Below are 20,101 nucleotides of genomic sequence, written 5' to 3' on the forward strand. Positions count from 1 at the left end.
ATATANATATATATATATATATATGTATAGATAGATAGATAGATAGATAGATAGATAGATAGATAGATAACAAGAATTCGGAGATCTCACACCTACATGAAATATGAGTTTTTACATATTAAATGGATTACATGTATAAAAGTACTATTATATAAAACGCTGTAATTATAGAATGCCCTCATTAATTATGCAAATTAAGTCCTCATTTGCATAATTTGAACTATGTTATGTACAGCTCTCTCTCAGCTACCTACATACCAAAAATTGATGAAAATATGTTGTTCCTATCTAGACTTATTGGCTTTGAAAGTTTTCACCAGAAAGTGCCCTGCAGTTCCAGAACAAGCTGCTAGGGAGACCAAACTCACACCACTTATTTCTGACGGGGAAAGCTATCTGTCGCTGAAAAATCAAGACCCTAGCATGTTCAGGACAAAAGATACAAAATCCGGACGTTCTGCTGCAGTACCAAGGCCATCCACCAGGAGGCAAATATCTGACCTTGACCTTAGTCTTCTTAGGACTTACCAGCATACCAAATATCATCACAATCCATATACTAGTAGGCCTTATGAAGTTATGCTGACTACAAATGTGCGGAAACACAAACAGACACAGACACACAGACAGACACACACACACACACACACACACAGACAGACACGCCAAAAACAATACCTCCATTTTTCATGGAGGTAACAACATCTAACCACATCTCTCCTGCTCCAGGGGTCTCCAGCTCAACATCTCTCCTGCTCCAGGGGTCTCCAGCTCAGAACTTTGACACAAATACAAAACTCACAGATGCACTCCACATGTTAATTGCCCAATCAAAAAGATTTTGTGCCTCTTCCAGCTGAGCCGCACTAAACATTCAATTTGCTGTACAGTTATAACAGGAGTTCCGAGATCTCATACCTCCATGAAATATGGGCTTGATATGTAAATGTAACTTTTCTTTAATTATGCAAATGACCTCTTCATTAACATAATATATGCATCGTGCTGTTAACTTTTGATTAACTTACATATGTCCCAAGTATGACATTCCCATCATTCACCATTAAGAAATCATAGAATTTTCGCATTAATTATGCAAAACAGTTAATCATTTGCATAATTAGTATCAGTTGATGTTCCGACTGCCATAGGTTACATACATTACATGTATGAAAGTAGTATAATGTAAAAAACTGTAATTATAGAATTTCCTTATTAATTATGCAAATAAATTCCTCATTTGCATAATTTGCATTTAATTATGCACATCTCTCTCTCGGCTACCTAAACACCAAAAATGATGAAAATATGGTGTTCCTATCTGGACTTATTGGCTTTTAAACATTTCGCCAGAAAGTGCCCTGCAGTTCCAGAACTAGCTGCTAGGGGGACCAAACTCACATCACTTATTCCTGACAGGAAAAGCTATCTGTCACCAAAACATCAAGATACAAAAACCGGAAGTTCTGCTGCAGTACCAAGGTCATCCACCAGGAGGCCCATATTTGACCTTGACCATTGTCTTTCCAAGACTTACCAGCATACCAAATATCATCACAATCCATAAACACGTTTTGTTTAGTAACCGTCTTTATGACCACTGTTTTACCTACGAATCTTAATAAGTATTTTATTCTGCAATGCAAACTTATTAACACTTGTAAACTCTACTTCATTAGATTTTATCATATGTGTATATGTTGTGATAGATGTTGTTTGATTTTAAAGCTTTTAATGGGATGGGCTACGTCTTTAGTCTTAATCTTTGTAATTGTGAGTAACAGTGCAATTCAGAACCCCTGGGTTCTGCAAAACTGTTTTACATTGTCATCAATAAACCAGTCATAAAGGCGTTTTGAAGTTATGCTGACCACAAAGTTGCGGAAACACACACAGACAGACAGACACGCACACACAAAGACACACAGACATTCAGACAGACACGCCAAAAACAATACCTCCATTTTTCATGGAGGTAAAAATTGATTTTAATTGCAGGTGTAATTTATTAGATAATGTTATTTGTATATATATCTTGTTCTAACTATTGATTGTTGTTTTTTATGTCATATGTCCAGGTATGTGTTAGATGTGCACGCTATCAGCATACTTGCTGCCTAGTGCACACTTTGTATTGTCATGTTACAATTCTGAATAAATAGATAGACACACACACACACAGACAGACACGCCAAAAACAATACCTCTATTTTTCATGGACTTAATAATATCTGTATTTGTATACAGGTATAGCCGGTATGACGGCCCTTCGGCGCAACACACCAGCTAAGTAATAGGGTTTACAGAGTCAGACGTAATTATATTGGTTTGAGCAGTTTGTGACACAACTGTTTTACATTTCCAAGCATCCAGCGTGTGCCAGAACAACGAAATACTTACTGCAGCACCACAGGGGACTGGGATCTACCGCTGCTTATGCAGACTGGGGTGGACTGGAACATATTGTGATCAGGGTTAGTGTCTACACAACTCTTGGTAGCTTCTTGAGTTTTCGTGCTAAACCACCTTTACACATACATACATACATACATGCATACATACATACATACATACTCACATAGCAAAATCAAAACTATAGTGGCGCAGGTAATAAAATGCGTTTATGGGCATGTGACAATTTTTTTGGTCTTCAGATATTGATGAATGCACCACCAATAGCAACAACTGTGCCCCCCAAGCAACATGCACCAACGCTGCAGGATTCTTCACCTGTACTTGTAATACAGGATACACTGGGGATGGAGTTACATGTGCAGGTGTGGTTGTCTTCTTCCGCTTGTAGGCATGCAAGTTAAGTCTTGGTCAATGCCAATGTTATTCATAAAAATTGGCCTCCTCTACCTGCACTCAAAGGTATTTCTTGCGTACCTTTAATACATGTACAGTTCAGCCTAGAAGCCATGCAGTCTCTGGAAACGTTTTCGGAATGTTAAGTATTATCTGTTACGTGGACTTTTTCGTTGACGACACTGTTTCAAACTCACCCTTCTAGATGTGAACGAGTGTGATACCAGTTCTCATACCTGCCATCAAAAAGCCACATGCACGAACACGGCGGGATCTTTCACTTGTTCCTGTAACTCAGGATTTTCTGGAGATGGAGTAACATGTACAGGTAAGAAAACTGTACTACAGAATACATTCTAAGGATGTACTGGATGGTTGTATGACTATAAGATAAACTGTACTGTGCTTTTTAAAGTAACTGTTATAAATTATTCATATAATACTAGTAGTCTCTTAGAATAGACTTGATTGTATTGATCACATTGTTCCTGATGCCATACATCGTACCGTGTCCAACTGTCGAGCAATAAAGTTCATTCATTCACATAAAGGACCAATGACATAACAAGTGAACATAGCATGCATTCCGCACTAGTGTGTTTCAAAGTTTGTCTTCTCTGGCCTCCCTCAGACATAGATGAATGCACAACGGGTACAAACAACTGTGCCCCTCAGTCGACATGTACCAACACTGCAGGGTCCTTCACCTGTACCTGTAATACAGGATACTCTGGGGATGGAGTTACATGTGCAGGTGTGGTTGTCTTCCTCGTTGCATTTTTAGGCATGCAAGTTAAGTCTTTGTTAATGCCAATGTTGTTCATAAAAAAAACTGCACTCAAAGGTATTTGCCTACCTTTGATACATGTACAGTTCAGTATAGAAGCCATGCGGTCTCTGGAAACGTTTTCGGAATGTTAAGTATTATTCACGTGGACTTTTTCGTTGACGACACTGTTTCAAACTCACCCTTCTAGATGTGAACGAGTGTGATACCAGTTCTCATACCTGCCATCAACAAGCCACATGCACGAACACCGCGGGATCTTTCACTTGTTCCTGTAACTCAGGATTTTCTGGAGATGGAGTAACCTGTACAGGTAAGAAAACTGTACTACAGAATACATTCTAAGGATGTACTGAAGATGATGATGATGATGATGATGATGACTGGTTTATTTGCAACACGTGCTCAGACATACCGTTGCAGCCTTATCTGGCTGATTTAGGGCATGATACAAATATTGTGTAATTCTTAAAATCCATCACATGTCTACCCTTTCAGACAAGGTACTATTACTAATTAATCAAAATCAATTCTACAAATATAGGCTAAAAGACAAGGTGAATGCTGATTAAAATTCATTAAATAGCTTTACATTAAAAGAGACCTATTGATTAAAATCCATTCTACTATACTATACTAGGCTAATAATTAAATTCCATTCAATAATTTTACAGTAAAAGGCAAGGTAGTATTCGTAAATCTGGAAGTTCTACAGTTGAACTGGGTGAAGTTATTCTTTGTTCTCAATTCTCTGCCGTGAACGTTTCCCCGTTTCGGAGGCAGCTAGCCAGCAAGAGAAGACAGGAGATTTAGAAATAGAAACTGCAAACTTCATACACAGAGTGTGTCTTCTCGAGGACATGGGAGTGAGAGATAGCTGTTTTAGTGCGCTGTCATAGCTAACATATGTTCTGCCTTGAATAACTCTAAAAGCCCTCTTCTGTGCGGCTTCAATGTGCTTCGACTGGAGACTAGTGAGGCCAGGATGCCACACCGGACAGGCGTATTCTAACAACGGCCGAAAAAAAACACAGAAAACTAGCACTAGGTCGTTATCTTTTATATACGTCTGTGTTTCTTCAGGACACGTACTAAGTAGAGCCTACGGTTGGCTTTACTGACAATGGTAGTAACATGAGCGGACCACTTTAGATCGGCTTGCAGTACGACACCAAGAACTTTAGCAAGTCCTGGATGGTTGTATGACTATAAGATAAACTAAACTGTGCTTTTTAAAGTAACTGTTATAAATTAGTCATATAAAGGACCAATGACGTAACAAGTGAACATAGCATGCATTCCGCACTAGTGTGTTTCAAAGTTTGTCTCCTCTGGCCTCCCTCAGACATAGATGAATGCACAACGGGTACAAACAACTGTGCCCCTCAGTCGACATGTACCAACACTGCAGGGTCCTTCACCTGTACCTGTAATACAGGATACTCTGGGGATGGAGTTACATGTGCAGGTGTGTTGTTCTTTCCTGTACAATCATTGTTGTGTAACTTAAGTCGTTGTTAATGCCAATGTAAAAATCAGCCTCCTCTACCTGCACTCAAAGCTATTCCTTGAGTACCTTTAATACAGTTCAGTTCACGTAGTGCACTCTGGGAGCTGTATTTGAATGTCCAGTATGGCTTACGAGGTCTTTTTGTGCTGACGAAACTGTTTTAATCACAGCACGCCTCCCCCCCCCCATTCTTTTAGATGTGAACGAGTGTGATGCCAGTTCTCATACCTGCCATCAACAAGCCACATGCACGAACACCGCGGGATCTTTCACTTGTTCCTGTAACTCAGGATTTTCTGGAAATGGAGTAACCTGTACAGGTAAGAAAACTGTACTACAGACTACCGAAAAAGACTGCATTGCAAGGATGCACCTTATGGATGTATGACTATTAAATTAACTGTACTGTGCTGCTTAAAGTAACTACTATAAACTATTCGTAAGGACCAGTGATATGACATGATTCTATGTAAATAACAATTACATGCATTCAGTACCAGTGTAAAGCCGAAGGGCGGTTATACCGGCTATACCGATACAAATGCAGATGTCAAAGTTTGCCTCCTCTGGCCTCCCTCAGACATAGATGAATGCAAAACGGGTACAAACAACTGTGCCCACCAAGCGACATGTACCAACACTGCAGGGTCCTTCAGCTGTACTTGTAATACAGGCTACACTGGGGATGGAGTTACGTGTGTAGTTTCCTTTAGGATCAACCTATGATTGCCTTTACCTGTTTTACGTGAACTTTATACATAATGCAAGATACAGATCTAGAAATACCGAATGTTGAAATTTTGTTTACTCTCTCACATGCAGTTCTGGTGTGTCCCATCATGAAGTTAGCATGGTCCCATAGATCTTTAGTCTTGGAACATCTAGTATTCTTATTTCCTTTTAAAGATGTGAACGAGTGTGATGCCAATGCTCATAGCTGTCATCAACAAGCCACATGTTTGAACAACGTGGGATCTTTCACCTGTTCCTGTAATTCAGGATTTTCTGGAAATGGAGTAACCTGTACAGGTATGGTATCTGGGCGAACTTATAACTGCGAACATGAGATTTCTGTCGTTCCATGTCTATCTAAGACCATCACTACATACTACATATTTCAACCAGGCATCTTATTCTGGTTGCATTTTTTAAACGTACTCTTCACCATACAACTGGAATCTGTTTTTTTTATTAAAACATATATAAAGAAATACAGACACGATGACGGCGTACTCAAGTTTGGTTAACTTATATTAACGCCGCCATCAAACAATAAACTTAATACAAAGATAAAACAATACATACCCTAACGAACAGATATAATACACAAAACAATAATAAGACAGATGGGGTTTAGATAAAGAATGAAACTAAGAAGACTAAAAGCGCAGGTCCTTCCCCCCTCCCACCCTTGCTAATGGTATCCATGGTTGTGATTGGTAGGACACACCAAAGAAATATTGATAATGATAAATTAGGTTGAAGCAAAGCGTCTACTTGAAATAGTGAAATCTTGAGTTAGAACCATTATTTGACAATTAATTTTGAACGTGAATGAAGGGGATCCGTAAAGTAGAAGTTGTTCGAGAGCATTGTCGGAGAGTGAATTTATGTCAAGGAGGTATCCTACCAATGATTCAAGTTGGCCGAAGAGACGCTGTCGTTGAAAACTGTATGAAGGGCAATGAAGTAAGAAATGAGATATGGTTTTGCATTGGCACCCGCAGCTGCAAGCCGGGCTGTGAACTAACGTACGACTGAAAAGGCTGGCGTTAAAGCTGCAGGTGCCAATGCGAAAGCGTGCTAATCTGTTTCAGACATAGATGAATGCATCACTGGCAGGAACAACTGTGACCCTCAAGCAACATGTGCCAACACTGCAGGGTCCTTCACCTGTACCTGTACTACAGGCTACACTGGGGATGGAGTTACATGTGCAGGTGTGGTTTCTTACCATTATAACTGTGAATTGCCATTTCCTTTTTAATTTTTCCTTGTTAAGGTCATTAGCATAAATTTCTTTTAAACTTTTTTCCCGAATAACTTGGGCTCTTTTAGCTGTGCCTGTATGACAGGATTTTCTGGCGACGGGATCACATGTATATACAATAGTATATTGTCTCTCCTAGGTCTGGCGTAGCATTTAGAATTCTAGCATGATATCCTAGTATAATAGTTATGTGGTCTCTCTGCCATGCTGATTTCTTATGGTCTTAGCAACGGTAGGACATGTACTGGTAACTTCTCTCGCGCGGCACGTGACCTGGTAAACAAAAATCATCAGTACTATCTATTTGCGTCTTTTCCAGACGTCGACGAATGTACCTCAGGTGTAGCCAACTGTGATGTCCAGGCGTCATGTGCAAATGTGCCAGGGTCATTCACGTGTTCGTGTAACGCAGGGTACAATGGGAATGGATCTACCTGCACAGGTGATCACGAGAGAAGTTTCAGAAGCCATTTGCAATCATCTGTACGTTATAATCATAGAGCCAAGAATGAAGATTAAAGTTATCAAATACAATTTCAGGACGACAAAACTGGATTTTCAAAGTTAATTTCCGGCCAATTTTTTCAATGTAGTAAATTGAATCATTCCTATCCCATATGTGATGTCACTGACGGAAAACGGTTGCTTGTTTTGTAACAGCTGGTTAGCTGTTTATGGGTGGTATTCGAAAAAATAAAGCTAGAGACGCCTGGTATATAGCTTGTTTGGGGCCTATTCAAACGCTTCGAGTATGAAATGATAGCAAAAATGTATTAAGAAATTGCACTAAATGTCAATATCAGACAGATTTTTTATCCAGAATGTCTTGCCGCCCTGAAATTGCATTGGATGCCTTAAAAAACCTGTTTCAAACGTTGCAGACGTGGACGAGTGTAGCGCCAATACTGACAACTGTCACCAATACGCCACATGCACAAACACAGCCGGCTCTTTCATTTGTACCTGCAACATTGGATTCACGGGAGACGGTGGAACATGTATAGGTAATTTTTCCCCATAGCATGCGGATAACTAGAAAATGAATACCCGTGAATAATTTCACCAGGTTGGTGAGTGATTGAATATCAAAGTTGTTGTTTTTTATTATTATTCACAACCACTTGTTTCACATGAGCCGATGTTTCAATTACAGGTTACTGATATCACCAAAAAAAGTAACAAATGATTACAAGACAGCTTGCTATTAAACCCCTACTGTTTTCGTTTACGTCGGTGCGCGCGGCCATTTCGGATTTCACGTCATACAGGTGCCATTTTGTATCCGGTTTGATTTTGATTCTTCGCTAAGAAGAGTAATATCATCACGCAAACCTGTCTATCTATGCTCCGGCAGATGTATCCACATGTGCAACTAAGTTGGGGTGAAGTGTATTTTATTTTACCTATGTTGCAATTAGATGCAAATGACCGTCAAAGTCCTTAGAACAGTGCTTTCGTCTCAGATATTGACTTCTGCGTGGGTGATCCTTGCTGGTCCGGAGGGACATGCGTGGATGGTTTGACTGGATACAGCTGCATTTGCCCGGCTGAGGCCAAGGGGCAGAATTGTGAAACAGGTAGGCAAGTTGCCTTTCAGAACCTATTACCACTACGAACATATCTAATTGACCATTTAATTGTATGTGTTTTTTCACGTTTACAACAACAGTGTCTGGGTGCCTCGGTCTCGGCACATAACATCTCTCCTTGAAACGATACTCAACCAACTGCAGTACCACAACGAGCCGCTATGGGACTCTTAAACGACCAAGACCTATTTCAATCCGACATCGACATACTTAATATCGACAAAATCTACTAACGTACTCTTGTTGTACTGTCCGGATTAATAAAGAGATAAACTAGATAAAGATGGGAATTAGATAGCCTTTTTTGGACCTTCTTCTTCCTGCCTGTGTCACTGTGTAATAATGGGAACGCAAAACCACCGCACACGAAAGTAAATAGCCTAAGCTATACAATTTATTTCCCCAGTTGTTGAAGCCGACAAGTGCTATCGACTTTCAAACCACACCCTGTCCCACAAGGACGCCTCTACTGCGTGTAAAAACAACGGAGGACTACTTGCCGACATCTGGGCAAGAAGTGAGCAACAACTGCTTGCGACCCTCATACAGAGGAAAACCAGCGTCTCCCACTGGGTGGCCATGAAATCACCCTTACCCCCGTTCCTGCACATAGATGGATCCCTGTTGTCTGGTAAGATATCCATAGAACTATTGGAAAAAATCAGGGGAACATCACTTCCAAACACTAATCAATATGATTATGAGTTTGTTTAAGTTTCACTGTTAGTTTCAATGCCTCTCCCGAATTTGGTCTACAACCTTTTTATAGTGGTGTGGGGCGTCAACAATACCTGGTAAAATGATTGAAGCCCATCCCCCCAAGATGTAAACAAACACCTCTGGACATGTATAAAGCATGGTTTTGCTTTTTTTGTTTTGTTTTAGTTTGAAGGCGTTTGACACTGGGCATATGCACTTGTATTTCTGGCCCTCCTTATTCAATTATACTAATTTTGAAAAGCACTCGGCAAAGTTAATACGAGATATCAATTGGCAATGTTTGTGATGATCTATTGTCACAGTCCAGTCTCCATGGATGTCTGAGAATACCTACAGCCCCTTTGACGTGTGTGTTCTGCTCGACCGCCAATACAGTTTCAGTGGGAATGACCACGCCTGCTCTGAAGAACACAACTACGTCTGCGAGTCTAGTAAGTTATCCCAGAGTAAAATAGACATATTGTACCACGATATCGTACCAGACTATTATAACACAATGTCTTACTTTCTTTATATATTATTGGCTGTTGATTTAATTGGTTGGCACATAGTAAAAACAATTTTACATACATAACAAAACATGAAGAACAGCAAAAATGAAAACGTGCTAGGGGTTGATATGATAACCAGTCTCGAGGGCTTATTCCAGATCTTCTCCATCTAATTCAACAGCTCACCCTTACAATTTAATGTAACCATGATAAATTTTAAAAGAAATGACAAAAATGAAGATATAAAAAGACATAGTACTTATATATTGGTAATAATAACATAAGCCACTTCATAAATAACACGAATTTATGTTAATTCTAGTTACGAACATAAGTAAAGAATTGAAAAGGATGAAAATTCAACATGAGTTTCTAACCTGCATGTCGGAATGCAACACTTAAATTGATATCCTTTTAACACAATACCTTGTCTATATGTCGTTCGTAAACAGCTATCACTCAATGCAACCAAGATGTGTGCCAGAACGGGGGAAACTGTTCCTCATGTTTCTCTGATACCACCATGTGTGACTGTTATCCAGGGTACACCGGCGTTTTCTGTGAAACAGGTACGGGTTCAGCAGTGATATTTTATACGTTTTTAAATCAACGGATATATTTTTCAGTCATACTCCATTGTAGACATAGGACGAGTCAACGTGATTTCGGACCAGTTCAGCTTAGCAGTTGAGCTAGTCTTCTACTCAGAGACGAGAGACATTATGTGTAGTACGTACACTTACTAATAGGTTCATTGCATCAGCTGACCACGGGTTAACGTCTCGTCCTGAGGACTGCAAAATTTTCCAGGATGGTGTTTGTCGGCTGAGCAAAACATCCGGGATTCAAACTCTCGACGTCTTAGTCTCGAGGCAGGGTTGTTTGCCACTGGGCTGTACAATGGAAGGCGGGAATCCGATGTGTAAAGATTATAGAGACATCGGGCCATCTTGATGTTTTATGTTCCTTTTTTATCAAAATTGGCAAAAATCCAAAATACTCACACTTGAATCGACGATGTTCCTCAGACATAGATGAGTGTGCATCTAACCCGTGTCAAAATGGAGGAATGTGTCTTGACCACGTCAACTTCTTCAGCTGTGACTGTCGCCGTGGTTATGAAGGAGTCCTATGTGAAAACGGTAAGCTTCAAATCTCAAGGTTGATGTATTTCCATAATATGTTTTGTTTTCAAATGTGCATGGGATGCAGTAATAATTATATGCTTCTACTAATTAAAAAAAACATCACCTCTACAAAACTCCTGATTTCCCTCTTCTAAGTTTACGTTAAAATCGTACTACTAGAAAATTCCTAATTGGGTAGGATTGCGCTTTGTTACATCGTTTCATTTGGCTTTTGAAATTAATTCCAATAGTGCCCTAATATTCTTTTTCATGTATGTATGTATATTATTTACGTCAACAAAAGTTTAGTTTATTATATAATATAGCCTGAGTCTGCTACTACCATGCATTACGTTATTGTCTTCTTTAAGTTTAAATGAACATATTTTTTTATCATACGAAATACTTTATAATGATAAGTTACATAGAAATTACTGGGCATGAACGTTCATCTGTGTTGGTACAAATCGTTATGAAATAAAGACTATTAGTAAGCTTTCATTTCCAACACTAACTACAAAGAATTGGGACTTACCCCAAATTTTCGGTTGACTCCATCAACCTTGTTCACGGAATGGACCCGTCTATTCTTGGAACGTGAAGTCAGAGACACGTGACCGTAGAAGTGGGCCATACGTGCCAGATAACTTGTGTCGCCCCCCGTCTCTGTTCAATGTAGGTCTGTGAGCTCTTATGTTAAAATACTGTTCTTTGATTTAAAAAAAATTCCACAGTACGTAAACGAAATACGATTGAATGATTGCATTTTTCCCGTGTAGATATAAACTACTGCGACATGGACCCGTGCCCACTTCACTGGGTGTGTGTCGACCAAGTTGTGGGTTTCTATTGTGATGGTAAGATCATCTTTACATTTAGATAGGCACTGTGTAATATTTGCACTAAATATTGAAATAGTTTAATTCACTTGTTTTCATCACGTGAAATTTGGTATTTGCTTTGAAATCCTATTACGTGAACATTCCAGTTTATATTGTAAAATAGTTATTTGCAATTGAGGGGGGTTGAATGTTAGTGCAATTATTTCAGAGAAACGTTTTGTTTTCAACAGCGCCTGGTAAGCTTGGATCTGGATCTGCATTCTGCACTGCGACCTCCTGCGGATCCGGTTGGAACTGCGTGAGCGGGCCGACTGGGTTCTCTTGCGTCCCTAACTGATACATGTCCGGATCATGCCAATACCAGCATTGTTTGCTCTTTACATAATGAGATTAACCTAAACTAACATCAGGAAATGTAAAACATCAGTCCTGAACAGTTGTGTGTAAACTCGGCTATAATGTAGACTGGTTTTAGCGATTGAAATACACTTTAAAACTAATGAAGCCTACTGACTTATGTATGTAACAAGGCATTTTATTAGACGTTTATCAGATCCATTTACGTGGTTTTGAAGAAGATGATGGTAATATTTTCAGCCTGATTGTCTTGAATTATTACAATATGACATTGTCTCCCAGGTAGGATATAGTAGGAAAGACATGCATTTATCCTGTGGCAAAGAAGACCTATGTAGTAATAGCGCTATTTGAAGAAAAGAATCACTATTTATAATGATAATAGAATCTTTAATTGCATGTTCATGCCCATGGGGCTAAATGCATACATCAGAGTGTGATGTTACATGTACATCATTCTGAGTAACATGATACATAAGATACAAGGATAACAGAATGACGTAAAAGTCAACAACTACAAGGGAATAAACTAAACTAAGCCTTAATTAAGGAATTCCTCTCTCTTTTTAAAGCAATTGGAGATAAATTCAAAGATGTTTTTCTATTGTATGGTCATTACTAGTGAACATGAGATGACTGAATACATCTTTCTTTGTGCTACCTTTATACAGTTTGTCTAAGTGGATTGTTCTAAACAGTGTGTCACGTTCAATATCAAACAATTTACAATCAAGTACAAAATGTATTTCATCTTCTACGCTACCAGAGTTACAAACCTTACAGAGTCTATCTTCTAAAGGAGTCCGGTTATGTCTGCCGGTTTCAATGTGTAAATTATGGTCACTAATTCGTAGTTTTGACATGCTTCGGCGATGCTCGGGATTTGGGATACTTAGGTATTTTTCTTTGTCATATGTAACTTTGAACAGTTTGTATGTTCTTAATTTGTTGCCTTGGTTGTTTCCTCGACCGTTTGAATTTTATTCAGAATAGAAATTCTGTATGAAAATATCTTAATAATACTAGAGAGGCCGACATTTGCTTGGGAGCAAATACAGCATATTTCAGTCCATCTCCCTCCCACGCAAAAGTGGATTATTCCAAACTTACCCCAGTGTAAAACTGGCAAAGATTCTCAAATAAATGAACTATAAAGTAGCTATGTAATTGAGAAAAAAGATGCAAGAACAAGCACATTGAATCTCGAAAGCTTTACTAATCTTATTACAGGTATGCAAATACTAACAATGATGAGATTTGATACATTTTGAAGGTCTTAGGCACACAACATTGAATGTATGGGTCATTACGCACCACTTACGTGCAATGTGACCTCAGGTAGCCCGCAATGGAACACGTGTTCCATGGCCAACGGCAGATGGAACAGGCCATTCTTTAGATAGAACATGGAACGGGTATAGCACTTTTGGCCCTTTTTTTGCTGAAAATAGCCATTTAGACCCCCAAATGAGTCATTTGGAAGTGATGTATGCCAAATATATGACTGCTATTCTGTAGACACATGTTCAAGGTACCCTTATACCGAATTTCAGATCATTTGGTTGTAAAACCAGGGCTCAGGATCCAAAAGTCCATTTTTGGGCGAAAAATGCCCCAAAAAACCTTCATAAAAATTTTTCAAAGGTATTTATCAAAAATATGAAAAAAAAAGCGCCTGGGGGTATTGGCCCACTCTACCTCCATGCCAAATTTCAAGTCATTTGGCTGAATGATGGCGGAGTTGAATCCCTTTGACTGTTTGGCAGGAGGAGGAGGAGATGGAGGAGAAGGAGAAGAAACATAAGAGAACACAATATATTTCATCCATACCATGGTATGGACTGAAACATAATAACATTAAAGAAACAAGCAGCTATATCTTTCGTCGTGGACACTGCACACAAGTTTGGGCAACTTCAGCGATCGACTGACTAAATGGCAAATGAAGTGTTCCAAGAATGTAAACAGCGGCCGCCAATTTCGGGTGTACCGAAGCAATCTGTCTCAGCGGTTTTCTTTTCGAGGTGGCTCGGTAAGTGGACAAGAATTTTCTGTTGTCATGTATTACAAAAGAACTGTGTAAGACAGTGTTAGAATTGGTTAATTCCATGGGCAGAAGTTCGCGGCTATATTGGTTCGTCCTCCCCGAGTGCCCTCCCTACATGAGCCGCCCGGCTGGTAAAGGAAATTTCATGATGTTTTAACGCCGAAAAATAAATAGACGCACACGAACGATTTGTAGAATAAATGTATACAATACAATGGGAAGGCTGACTGAGTCAGGACTGACAGAAAGTGGTCAGTCAAGCGTTTATATATATAGGGACTGAGTGGGTGGATCAAATCGGTCCGATAGGTTTTACCTTATTAGGAAACTAGTAAGGAAAGTATTTTGTAACGTGTCGATTTGCATAAGGGAAATCGCACAACTTCAATAGAACAAGATGCAATCGGTTGGACAATAACGATAAAGACAATAACATGCATATAACTAAGTAGTATACTAGTACATGTACAAGTACAATAAACTTCTTCTCACTGTTTGCATATGTGTAGATAATTGAACAAATAATTGCTCTTATTCAAGGTTTGTATATGCGTATCAAAAGTATAAATCTATCAGTTGCATTTGAATATTCAAAATATCGAAAATTGTCTTTGATACGGTAAAAACTACAATTCTTTCCTTATGATACAGGTTACAATATAATAACAATGTCACTTATTTTCTACTTGATTATGTCATAAGATATCAAATTTCACAACATGAAAATACAATTAAAGTAAGGTACCATTTTTAGAAAGTCTTAGTGTACATTTTGAATACTGCATCTTATAAAATTTTTCTACAGTTAAGAATTCTTGACTAGATATGCTATTTTTACAACAATGAACCATAGTATAATATGACTACTTGCAGAATCGTTTGAATTGTTACTTGTCTGCCATATCAAATGTAGTTTGTAGTAATTGTGGACGTCGACATTGGGGAGAAATGCGGATGTGTCTTTCCATTTTGATGTGTTGTAATTTCTGACAACTAAAATTGGGAGTTCAGTTACAGTCATACTTTGCTGTATGTTGTCTGTTGCTAGACTCTTTATATGTAAAATTAAACAACTGATATTTTAATCACTTGGAAAAGGCCTCGGCTACATTTTTGCTACTGTTGATTCAAACTATATGCCCCTAGAAACGAATAGATCTTTAATGATATGTACAAAATGGCTAAATTGAACTTTTAGGATAGTAACCTTACAGAATGAGAGTTTGTTATAACAAAAGTGGATAAACCCCAAGTAAACCCAACCTGTGGAGACAGTTCAGACTGCCAACTTGTCCTTTATGTCAATCTGCGGTTACAAAATATATGGATTAAAATAATCAGGCATTCTCATACACCTTTTTGAATGTGTTCTCGTATTAGGGGCCGTACGAGGTCTCGAAGTCTGGCTCGTCTTAGACTGCCAACTTGACCTGAATGTCAATCTGCGGCTACAAATCTACTTGACATAATCAGGCATTTTCATACACCTTTCCAAATGTGTTCTCGTATTCGGGATCGTACGCAATCTCATAGTCTCGTAGACTTGTGTACTCACTATCAGTATCACACATGGTCCTCGGGTCCAGCGCCTGGTATTCAGAGTCCGCCGACTGGGTTCCAGATGTCCCGGGTCGTGGGGAAACTGTCGCCGGGGCTTGTGGACTCCTAGTCGGCGGACGGGAGTCCTGTGGGTCGACCATCTCGTATTCGTCATTGGAGGCTCCTCGCTGTTTTGTAGACCTGTTGTGTGAAATAGTCCACGAAAGCGTGGTCACAGTCGGATTATGTAAGGTGAAATGTAAAGTACTAAGGCAATGTCACACAGGAGTTCTAAAGGCACCCAAAGCGATTTTATATTAAAGCTTGATTTTCAAAGTCAATATTTGGAGCAGTTTCTAAACTAGTGTAATAAGTTTGATCAATCCTATCACATGGTATACTGATACTCCTGATATTTCAAATGCTTCAAGTATGGCATGATGACGAAAATTAATTTGCTAAGAAATGGCAATAAAAGCAAATCTAATACAGATTTCATCATCAAGAATATTTTTGTTTTGTCATCCTGAAATTGCATTGGATGCCTTTCACAAATTTACGTACGCAAATACCTCACGTAAACATCGAAACAGCTATCCAGACCATGGAAAGGTTTCAAATAGATCCTTATCATATCTTTTATAGCCTTATCCTATCTATGTGCTGACATGGTAATACCTTTACATTATAGATTATACATCTTGTATGGAACACATACCTCCTACGTTTGAAGATGAAGAAAGCAGCAAGCACGATTGACACAAGAAGTACGGAACTTATAACGGAAACTGGCACAGCCCACACCACCACGCTTTGTCCATGGCCCATCTCTGAAGAACCAAACAAAAAAGGAACTATGATTAAAAAAACGCACGATGCTAATCTTTGATATTATTGTCTATCATTTATGACAGTTACTAACACACGTACCTAAAAAAGATGTGGACATGGCAAAGGGAATGTACATAGATGTGGGGTATGCCGATGACGTTGGCCTGTCCAGGTCAATCCCCTGTCGGTCATGTGGCGTAGACAACACTATGTCTGCAGAAGCGTTGCAACTCGACACGTGGGCTGGTCAAAATGATAATTATGTTACTGAACGGGAAAAAGAGTTAGCAGTTGCAGATCTGCTTCAGTAGGAACATTCCTGTAACCCCATCCTTGTCTCTTGGAGGCGAACTTGTTCCTGTTACAACTGCAAAGGGCCTCGGGTTTACTTTTGACAGTACTTTATCCTTGCGAGCACATGTAAAGTCAGCAGTTTCCAAGGCCTCCAGCAGGCTTCATTATCTGCGGTTATTGACAAAACAATGAAAGAGTGTCGCCGACTTGATGCAAGTGTATCTGTCGCTGATTCGCCCCATACTGGAGTATGGTCATCTTTTGCTCGTTGGCTGTAGTGACGAGCTGTCCACTAGTATGGAACGAGTACAAAAACGCGCTGTGCGCATCATCTCCCTCGTGGGAAAGAGAACAGTCCCAAAGCTCCCTTCTTTGAAAGAAAGGAGGGAAGCGGCCTCTTTGAAGCTGTTCACAGCTATGATAAAGCCTGAGCACCCACTACATGACCTAGTGCCCCCCAACTGGTCCTCAGCTACAGGTAGACGTTTGCGGAACGACAGTGCCTTCACTGTGCCAAAAGCCAGGACTGAGCGACTGAAAAGGTCATTTGTTCACTGTGCAACGAGTCTGTTTCATAAGCTACCCCACGCTGTATCTGCGTCCAGTTTTGTTATCTTTAAGCTGTATTTCACTACTGTATATTGTTCATTGATTGTATTGTATTATGTGTTGATTGTAACAAACTACCCACTTCAGGGAGACTTGTGTCTTTCCCTGCATATGTATGTTTGTGGTTGGAAAACCAATAAAAACCAATAAAGACGTTGTATACATCAGGGCACACCAACATTACTTCAACCGGGACGGAGGGCGGTACCGACTTCTGACCCAGTGGTGACGTCACACGCCGAATAAAGTCACATGACTACAACACTTGGTCCAGATAGCTGACGAAAACCGAGATATTTGGTAGAAAATTCATTTGATTCGTTTGAGTAGGAGAACAGTTTATTTCTCATTACATTAAGTACATATCCGTTCGCTACAAAGTTCAAGGCAATGATTCGGACCCTATAAAACACGGACCCTACATCACACGGACTTAATCACCTGTACGTATACTGCAGTAAGGTGTGGGGATGCTGAAGGTTCCGTTCTTCTGACACTGTAGCGTAACGTTCTGTCCGTTTTTGCACGTGACAGTCGCCTGTTGGCCAATAGTGAAGTTCCCTCCATGGTTAGGGGAAACGGAAGTGACGTCATCTATGACGTCTACGGGTCCGCAGTGTCCAACACCTAGAAATATGAGGATATGGAATTAGTGATTTTATTCAAGATTATGGTTGGTTGGACAAAGGTCAACGTCAGGTATAAGATGGCCAGGGGAAACGGAAGTGACGTCATCGAACTTCCTGGATATATTTGCCGGAAATATTTTCAGGGGTGGTCACAACGTGTTTTTAAATTAAAGTCACCTTCATAACGCAGCATGAATTCCTATTTTATTTTGTTCTTATTTATACTGTTTTCTTTAACCAGGGTGACCCACTCAGTGGTTAAGCACTGCTTTGCAGTGGGGCCCTGGACACATAGTACATACAACATACATATTTTACAAGGAACAAAACAATGTGAAACATACAGAAGTAATGTTCAACAGGATAAAACAAACATGTCATAAAATACACAGCCAGTATCCATAGTCCATATACCGGTCCGTTCGTCATTAGGTCAGATGAGGTCAGCCAAGGTTTTCAACATGCGCTTGAAGGTGGAAAAAGTAGAAGTTGACTTTATAGTCTGTGGAATCTCATTCCAGCTACTAGCTCCTCTGTAACTGAACATTCGCCAACCGCATTCTAGGTGAACTTGTGGTAGCTTTAACCCTCAAACACCCGAACGGGGTCCATTTGGACCCCAGACGTATATTTCTATGTGCTATTTGAATTTTTTTTTATTCTAAAAAATTCCTCCCGTGACTTTGTCAGTAAACCTCTTCTGCAAGTTCTCCTAATTTTTTTTGAGATCGGCACAAATTTGTAAAAATAACAACGGAAGTCTGATGTAAGACCGTCTGGGGTCCAAGTCATGTATTTGCACTTTCCTACACACGAAGTTGTTCGGATGTCCTCAATATGTCTTCAAGGAATACCTCAGGAATTATTTTATCAGGTTTTCAGAGGTTTGACAATTTGACAATCATGTGAGGTCAAAGGTCAACCCCATGTTCATGCCTGCAGGCCTGATCCTATTTTTGCATAACTTTTGAACCATTTGGACCCCGTTCGGGCATTAACGTCACAAAAAAGTTCGGGTGTTTGAGGGTTAATGACTGGCCTAAACTATGACGGGTTGTTAGTGGTGAGACTCAGCTACAATGTGAATGATCTGGAGGTATTCTGGCAGTTGTAGGTTTACAGACGTATAAACCATATATAGGAGGTGTTCCTTACGTCTAGTTGTTAAGGTTTTCCAATACAGACCAGACAGTTTATCACTGCCAACATGGGATGTGAAAGATAGACCAAGTATGATTCTAGCAGCCCGGTTGTGTAGTTTTTGTAACTTATCTGAAAGACCTTTACCAAAGTTACCCCAGACTACATCACAATAATCAAGTTTGGACAGAACCATACAATTGAATAACATTGTCAGATGTGTCAGATGTTGTGGTAGGATTGGAGTGAGACGCCTCAAAACACCCAGTTTAGCTGATACAGATTTGCACAGCTTCTCTATATGATCTTGCCACGTCAGGCACGAGTCAAGCCACACACCGTTTGCTGCGCTCTTTGCGGCCCAGCTCGGAACTGCAGGCTGATATTACTGCTAACGCTGACGTATTCTGTCATTGACGTACTGTCAAGAACTGTAACAATCGTCTGCGGAGATCTGTACTCTACAATCGTCAAGCTATCACCGTCTGAGATGTCTAAGAGTTCTATACTGATCCTTATGATGTTTTCAGAACTGACTTGGGAGTAGACCATAGGCTCCTGTGAAAATATGATTTCATGCAAATTGGGACTTTGTTTGCATGATTATTAAGGAACATTTGTTGTAAAGGTAAACATCATTTAGCGAATATATGAGTTCGTGAAATTTGCAAAGAAAGAAAAATCTACAAAGAAATTGCAGTAAATATCAATATCAGACAGATTTCCTACTTCAAAATATTTTGTATTGCCACCCTAAAATTGAATTAGATGCCTTTACCCTACCTAGGACC

The 20,101-nt window shown here is 39.6% G+C and overlaps 1 protein-coding gene and 1 pseudogene across 1 annotated transcript in view; one reads left to right on the plus strand and one right to left on the minus strand.

The window, feature by feature from the left end:
- Positions 1-12,275, plus strand: part of LOC109472105 — a 24,668-nt pseudogene extending 12,393 nt beyond the window's left edge.
- Positions 12,276-15,068: 2,793 nt separating this feature from the next.
- LOC109472106 (low-density lipoprotein receptor-related protein 2-like) overlaps positions 15,069-20,101 on the minus strand; it is an 18,320-nt gene continuing 13,287 nt past the window's right edge. Inside the window, exons 8-10 of the mRNA XM_019771682.1 lie at positions 17,983-18,168; positions 16,526-16,637; positions 15,069-16,008 (exon numbers count right to left, since the gene is read on the minus strand). Coding sequence (XP_019627241.1) covers positions 15,738-16,008; positions 16,526-16,637; positions 17,983-18,168 — 569 coding nt within the window. The 3' untranslated portion in view covers positions 15,069-15,737. The remainder of the gene's footprint in view (positions 16,009-16,525; positions 16,638-17,982; positions 18,169-20,101) is intronic.

This window comes from Branchiostoma belcheri, unplaced genomic scaffold (assembly GCF_001625305.1).
Source record: "Branchiostoma belcheri isolate BF01 breed outbred unplaced genomic scaffold, Haploidv18h27 scaffold268, whole genome shotgun sequence".
NCBI classification, from domain to species: domain Eukaryota; kingdom Metazoa; phylum Chordata; class Leptocardii; order Amphioxiformes; family Branchiostomatidae; genus Branchiostoma; species Branchiostoma belcheri.